Source organism: Octodon degus, unplaced genomic scaffold, assembly GCF_000260255.1.
Source record: "Octodon degus isolate 3935 unplaced genomic scaffold, OctDeg1.0 scaffold00197, whole genome shotgun sequence".
In the NCBI taxonomy this organism is placed as follows: domain Eukaryota; kingdom Metazoa; phylum Chordata; class Mammalia; order Rodentia; family Octodontidae; genus Octodon; species Octodon degus.
This window is the reverse complement of record NW_004524773.1, coordinates 1,901,888-1,909,412: the sequence shown is the minus strand read 5'-3', so window position 1 is coordinate 1,909,412 and position 7,525 is coordinate 1,901,888. Positions and strand designations below refer to the sequence as shown.

The 7,525-nt window shown below is 52.6% G+C and overlaps 1 protein-coding gene across 1 annotated transcript in view; it reads right to left on the bottom strand.

The window, feature by feature from the left end:
- Positions 1-3,029: 3,029 nt before the first annotated feature.
- Ckm (creatine kinase, M-type) overlaps positions 3,030-7,525 on the bottom strand; it is a 12,073-nt gene continuing 7,577 nt past the window's right edge. Inside the window, exons 5-8 of the mRNA XM_004644312.2 lie at positions 6,120-6,291; positions 4,387-4,510; positions 3,753-3,942; positions 3,030-3,284 (exon numbers count right to left, since the gene is read on the bottom strand). Of these exons, the coding sequence (XP_004644369.1) occupies positions 3,106-3,284; positions 3,753-3,942; positions 4,387-4,510; positions 6,120-6,291 (665 nt within the window). The 3' untranslated portion in view covers positions 3,030-3,105. The remainder of the gene's footprint in view (positions 3,285-3,752; positions 3,943-4,386; positions 4,511-6,119; positions 6,292-7,525) is intronic.

Here is a 7,525-nt window from a genome sequence, read left to right as displayed (position 1 = left end):
CCCCCTCTCTGTCTCTCTCTCTCACATTTAGTACAGGGTCTTACTACATAAATCAGACTCAGTGATTCTCCTGTGTTCAGCCTCCTAAGCGCTGGGATTACAGGTGCGCGCCACTTCGCCCAGTCCCAGTCGCCCTCTGAGCACACTGGGGTAGAGCAGACACTGCACGCTGGGGATGGAATAGAGGCTGTTGTGCTCTACCTAAGCAAGTGCTGTAGTCCGCTGACCTACCTGGCTGGCCCTAGGTCTTGAAGTTTCCACAGAGCAAAGTGAGGCTTCCGGGCCGGGAGGGAGCATGGAGTCAGATTTTTACGGGAATAGAGTTTGGGGGCCACAATGAGCTCACTGGGCTTTCTCTGAAGGCACCAAAGAGCAGAGGAGGGACTTGGCGGATGGGTGCTAAGTGGGTCTCCCAAGGTGTCCTCTGTGTTGTGCGAGGTCTAGCATTTCCCTCCTGGAGTTCACAGCCCAGTGACTTGGACAAATGCGTCCTCGGACCGGCCATCCAGAGGAGAGATAGGGAGTACTTCCTGGAGGAGCGGAGGTGTGGAGACTTACATCCGAGAGGGAAGGCGCTGGGTGCTCAATGCCTGGAAAAAGCACAGGTCCGTCCGCAAAAGGAACGCGACTCGGGAGGAGCGCAGGGTCTCTGTGAGATATCAGGGAGCCTGGAGATCGAGGAGGTGATTGTCTTCCAGCACCCCTGGGGATCTATGACAAGGTTGTGCGCAGGGAGGGACACTTCGTTTTTCTGAAGACAAGGACTCATTGTGTACTTTAGGCTCAGGCTGGCCTCAAGCTCACTGTGACGCAGCCTCAGGAGGTGCTGGGGTGACAGGTGTGTGCCACCACATCCAGCAGAAAGGGTCTTTTCCTGGGCCGGTGAGATAGCTCAGCGGTCTAAAGCACCTGCTTAGGTAAGCTTAGGAAGGCACAGGGACCACGGTTCGATCCCCAACACCATGTGTCGTGCCAGCCCCGCCCTGAGGGCAGGCTGAGCAGGCCAAAAACAGGAGAAAGAAAAAAAAAAAAAGATTTAAAGAATTGAATGGCTTATATGTGGCAAAATGGTGAGGACATAGTCACTGGCAGATACACTCAGACTGTTCCCCCTTGAGTGTGGTCTCTCAGCTTCCAGGTGTGAGGCTAGAATTATTAGCAATGGGACCTGCAGTTGGTGACAAACTTGTAAAGGATTTGCTGGTGTCCTTCGTTAGGAATCAGAGCTACATCCTCAGCTGTTATCTTTTTACTTTGAGACAGGGTCTCACTAAATCCCAGGACTGGGCTCAATGTTCAGTCCTCCTGCCAGGCAAGATCTTTGGGTATCTTCTAGCTTTCCTGTTTCAGAGATCCTCAGAACTCTTGGGTATACACTTGGGCCTCAGGTCTCCCTCTGTATAAGATGGTCTTTTTGATCTCTGACGGTACTTAACCAGTGTCTCTTAAGAGTTGAACAAAGTGTCTGCCAGGCTCCTGAGGAACTTCGGGTTCTGCTTTCTTTGACCCACATTTCTTATTTTATTTATTTTTGTGGCCAGCTCAGCCCACACTGGGGGTCAGGGCAGCGCAGTATGTGGTGCTAGGGATCAAACTGTGATCCGTGTGCTTACCTAAGCTTGCCTAAGCAGGCGCTTTAGACCACTGAGCTATCTCGCCAGCCCCTTTCCCACAGTTCTGAAACCTGTCCTCTTTGGGCCCGCCCACTGCATCTTTAGCTGGATTCCTTGACCTGTTTGGCTGAGAAGAGGTTATTGATGCACCCAGCAACCAATAGGCATTCGGATGCCTACTGACCGTTCTGACCTCTTTATTGCTCTGCCATGGCTCCTTTTGGCTCTTTCCTGGGGCCAAGCTCCCCAAAAGACCCATCCTAGACTACATAGGGATGCTCTGACCCAGACTGGAGAAGGAACAATCAATGAGTTGGGAGTTGGAGAATGAAAGAGCAGTAAGGGGAGGAAGAACTGCAAAGATGAGCTCCAGCCATCGTATTTTAGTGTGACTTCGAAGACTCGCGAACAACATGAGCACACTAGGAGTGTGGGGACCCGTGACAGGCTCCTTAGCAAAAAGCAAGAGCGGGGGCCGGCGAGATAGTTCAGGGGACTAAAGCTCCTGCTGTGGCAAGTTTAGGAAAGCGCAGGGACCTTGGTTCGATCCCCAGTACCACATGCTGCGCCAACCCCGCCCCCAGGGCTGGCTGAGCTGCCTGAGTCCGGGTGTGGTGGTGCATGCCTGTAATCCCAGCGCTGAGAAGGCTGAAAGCAGGGGGATCACCACGAGTCCAAGCTGCATAGTGGGACCCTGCAACAACCAAATACATCACCAAAAAAACCCCAAAAAACCAAGAGCAGTTCAAAGACTGCCAGCTGCCAGGCGTCGTGTCGCTCACTGGTCATCCCAGCACTCGAGACTGAAGCAGGAGGATTGATGCAAGTTTGAGGCCAGCCCGGGCTCTATAGTGAATTCAAAGGCAGCCTGGACTGCATGGAGAAAGCCTGTCTCAAAAAACTAAAAGGGGGGAGGGCGGCAAGATAGCTTGGGGATCTAAAGTGCCTGCTTAGGCAAGCTTAGGCAGGCGCAGAGGACCGTGGTTTGGTCCCCGGTACCACATGCCCCACCCTAAGGGTGGGCTGAGCTGGCCAAAAGAAAAGGCCGGCAGCTGTAGAGGATGGGTAGAGTGGACAGGAGGAAGTCGGCGAGAAACATAATAGTGGTGGATGCGCTCAGATGTGTGGCCCCCCTCAGACGTTCTGCTTGGCCCGCTTTTACCTCTGCGTGGCCAGTGTGTTTGAGATGAGGCGGACTGCTTCAGAGCTGAAGTTAGAAAGGGCCCAGGCATGGCTGTGTGACAGGGGCCACATCTGTCGGGCTCCTGTTCTTCCTCCAGCCTTATCATTGTGGGGTTAGTCTGTACCCTAACGTCATTTTAAAGATGGGATTAAAGCACATCTACAAGGGCAAACCATTTCAAGGACACAGGAGGCTAATTACAAATCCTCCTCAGCGACTATCGCACACACAGCTAAGGCCACCATTGTTTTATTCATTTATTGTTTGTCGTGGAGCAGCCTCGCGCCCCAGACGTGCTGGGGTGCTGCTCTACTTCTGGGCGGGGATCATGTCGTCGATGGACTGGCCCTTCTCGAGCTTCTTCTCCATCTCCACCATGAGCTTCACACCGTCCACCACCAGCTGCACCTGCTCTACCTCAGACGAGCCCAGCCTATCGGCATTGGAGATGTCGAACACGGAGCCCACGGCAGCCGTGTCCACGCCACCTGCGGGAGCGGAGGACTGGGCGTGAGTGGGAGCGCAGAGGCCGGGGGTGCCCAGGGTAACCGCGGCGCCCCGCGTGTGCAGCGCCTCTCAGGAGGCTGAGGCAGTGAGAGCAAGGCCAGTTTTGGGCTACAGAGTGTTCAAGGCCAGCCTGAACTATATAGTGAGCCTTTGTCTCAAAACACACATGTGAGTGCAAAAAGAAAAGGAAAAAAGAAGAAAGTGATATGGCTACCAGAGTTTGAGTTCGGACCACACCCCACTGACAAATGGGGAGAGTATGGTCCCGAGGGAGGTCAGGGGATGATACCATACTAACTCCTAGGAGATGTTCTTGCACCCATTTTACAGAGGAAGAAACTGAGGCTCACAGAGGGGCAGCCCTTACCGATCCCAGCCTTCGAGGAGGCGTCCCACCTGCCCTTCCACCCACCCACAGATGCTGGGGTGCAGGAGAGGCTCAGACGCACCTGTGCCCCTCTTCTGTAGGCGCAGGCGGGTGAGAATCTCCTCGAACTTGGGGTGCTTGCTGAGGTGCGCGAGCTTCACGTGCACGCCGCCGCGCAGCCCGGTGCCCAGGTTGGAGGGGCAGGTGAGCACGTAGCCCAGGTGCTCGTTCCACATGAAGGGGTGGCCAGCTTTCTTAAAGATCTCCTCTATCTGAGGGCCAAGGGGGACCAAGAGTTAGGGCCAGCGGTCACCCCCAAATGCTGCAGGTTCAGAGGGACAGGGCATGTGGACCTGGGTGGAGACCAGTATGGAGGGGTAGAGCTGAAGTCTAAGGCGGGTCTGCTACAGAGAGTGAGGCAGGATTCTGAGGGGGAAGGGGGGGACTTTCGGACACCGGAGGCGGGTTCTTAGAGGCCGGCCTTGGACAGGGGGTGGAGCCAATATGGGGCGGGGCCTTGGAAAGGGAGTGATTTCCAGGAGGGACCTCAGGTTAGGACACCACTCAGCGAGGGAAGGGCTGGTCTTTGGGAAGCCGGAAGCTATGTGGGGGCGGGGCGGGGGCGGGGCTTGCAGGGGAGGGGCGTGTCCTTGGGAAGTGGGTGGGACGCTCGGGCTGCAGGAGAGGTCAGTAAGTAGCGTGGGGCAGACGCCTACCTTCTGCAGCCCCACGCAGAAGCGGCGGAAGACCTCCTTCATGTTGCCCCCCTTCTCCATGGAGATGACCCGCAGGTGGTCCTCCTCATTCACCCACACCAGGAAGCTCTTGTTATCATTGTGCCTAAGGTGGGTGCGGCGAGAGGGCAAGGAGTCAGTGCCCGGGGACCCAGCTCGGGGACCCATTCCCTGTCAGCTCCCAAACAGCCCCCAGGAGGGGAGGTGGGCCCGAGCGAGGGGCAGGACGTGAGTGAGTCGGTTTCCAAACAATCGTAGCAACGTAAACCCGAAGACTCTGAAGGCTCTGCCTCCACAAAACCCCAAGCCAGGGACGGTGAGCTTTTAAGGGCTAACTCTGGGCATCTTAACAGACTCTTAGGGCTCGGTGTCGCTCAGTGATGGGAGCTTGCCTAGCTTGCAGGACGCCCGTGGGTTCTATCTCCAGCACCGAAAAAAAAAAAATAAAAAGAAAAGAAAATTACGGATTCCTGGAATCTCGGGCTTTGGCCGCCAGGAGCTTGGAATCGAAGTAGGTGAGCCTGGGTAAGCCTACATCTGCGATATTGCAAATTCAAGCACCTGGGAAACAGGCTTAGAATGAAAATATTAAGACCTGAAAGGAAGCCGAGTGTGGCGGTACAGTCCTGTATTCACAGCACTCTGGGAGGCTGAGGCAAAAAGATCACAGATTTAAGCCCAGTCTGGGAAATTTAGCAATATAAGTGAGTCCCTGTCTGAAAATTTTAAAACAAAACAACTTTTTTTTTTTCTTTCCCCGAACCAGGGATTGAACTGAGGTCCTTGCACTTCCCAGGCAAGCACTTATTCTACTGAACTACCTTCCCGGCCCCACAGAGCAAATTTTTAAAAGGGCTGGGAGGGCTGGAAATATAGCTCAGTGGAACAAGCACCTGCCTGGCAAGCATAAGGTCCTGAGTTCAATTCCTGGTACAAAAAGAAAAGAAAGAAAGAAAAAAAAAGAAACTTTCTTAAAAACAAAACAAAAAGAAAAGAAAAAGGAAGGAAGAAAGAAACTTTCTTACAGGCATAGTGGAGCATGCCTGTAATCCCAGCACTCGGGGCTGAGGCAGGAGGATTCTCCTGAGTTCAAGACCAGCTTGAGCTACAAAGTGAACTCAAGGCCAGCTTGAACTGTGTAGCCAGACCCTCTCTCAAAAAGATAGATAGAAAGATAGGTAAATAGATAGATAGATAATAAAATAAAATAAGGCTGAAGATGAAGCTTAGTGAAAAGGCCCTGCCATCAATCCCCAGGACTGGGGGAGAAAAACTATTACATAAATTATTTAATCCTGGCAAGAATTCCAAGATCCAAGAATTATTATGATCCCTGTTTTACAGATGGAGAAACTGGTCAACTTGCCCAAGGCTACACAACTGAATGGCTTTATTTTTCTTTTTTGTTTAAGACAGAATCTTGCATTACCCAAGCTGGTTTCAAACTCCAGAGCTCAAGTGCAGTAGCTGGGATCCCAGGAACATGCAGTCACACAGCCAGTAGATTTCGGAGCTGGGCTTGGAGCCCAGCAGTCTGGTTTGCCTCAATTCTTTATTGTACTTGTTTGTTCCAAGTTTCCCAAAATATGTCACAGGGACCGCAGGACAGCAGGGTGCAGGGCAAGGCCATGACCTCCACTGTGACAGAGGCATGAAGAGGGTCACAGGGACTAGAAGACACCAGGGGAGGAAGAAACTGGGGCTGAGGAGCTCACCAGATGCCGCGAGCGTCGGGCCAGTCTCGGGCCATGCCTGAGGCCAGCAGCAGTGGGGACACGGGCTTGTCGAACAGGAAGTGGTCGTCGATGAGCTGCTGCTGCTCCTGCTCCGTCATGCTCTTCAGGGGGTAGTACTTGCCCTTGAACTCGCCTGTCAGGCTGTTGAGGGCTGAGGGCCCACACGGGGGGGGGGGCGGTTAAGAGCTCAGCCCACATCAGGTGCACTGTGGGACCCTGAGCCCACGGATGTCCTGAAGGGACCCACAACTGTGTGCAAACAGACTTGGCCCCAGTTTGGTCCCTCCCTGACTGTCCCTAGGGAAAAAAGGGCCAACCTTCCCAGGCAGTCCTCCGTGCATGCTGCTAGCTAGTAACACGCATGGTCAGTCTCAGGAGGCTGGAGATCGTTGGTCAAACCTGCTCTAAAATACGCCATTATGCCAGCTGTAGTGGCACCAGCCTACAATCCCAGCACCCGGGAAACTGAGGAAGGAGAATTGCCACAAATCCAGACCTAGCCTGGGCTACAGACTGAGTTCAAGGCCAGCCTGCACCTCAAAGCAAGACCCTGCCTCAAAAAATAACAAGGGGATGGGGAGATAGCTCTGCAGTCTAAGCATCTGCCTGGCAAGGAAAGGATCCAGGTTCAGTCCTTTCCCCGGTACCTCATGTTGTGCCGGCCCTAGAATCAGGCATGGTGGTGCACGCCTGTGATCCCAGCACTGGGGAGGCTGAAACAGGAAGATCACTACGGAGTCTGAACTGCGGAGCGAGAGCCTGTACTAAATAAATAAATAAATAGGCTGTTATTCCTATATATTTATGTTTTAAATATGTGCATATGGACTAGATTTGTATATATGATAAATATGCAGTATTTATACATTATATGTATTTAATACACTATGATATTGTTATGACTTATGTTTAGGTTTTCCGGAAGTTTTATGTAGTTCAAGTGGGGTTTTTTCAGAGGTAGCTGGATCTAGAAAGTGTGATTAGGGGATTAAGGGTATATGGGGCTGGTGAGATGGCTCAGTGGTCTAAAGCACCTACTTAGAACAAGCTAAGCAAAAGCACAGACACCCCGGTTCAATCCCCCAGCACCACATGCCAGCCAGCCCCGCCCCCTGGTGGGCTGAACTGGCCACACACACACACACAAAATAAATAAATAATTTTTTTTTTTTTTAAAAAAGGGTATATGAGGACTAAACCAGTCCTTCTTCACTACTTTGTAGCTTTACTGTCTTCTGCCCCTCATAAGCCGCTTCTCCTCGGGGGCCTTACCCTGCCTTGGAGCCAGCCAATGATAGCCTCAAACCTGTACAAACTGTGAGCCAAAATAAACCTTTCCTCCTTGAACTTTGGGTGTTGGATATCTTAGCTCAGCATTAACATTA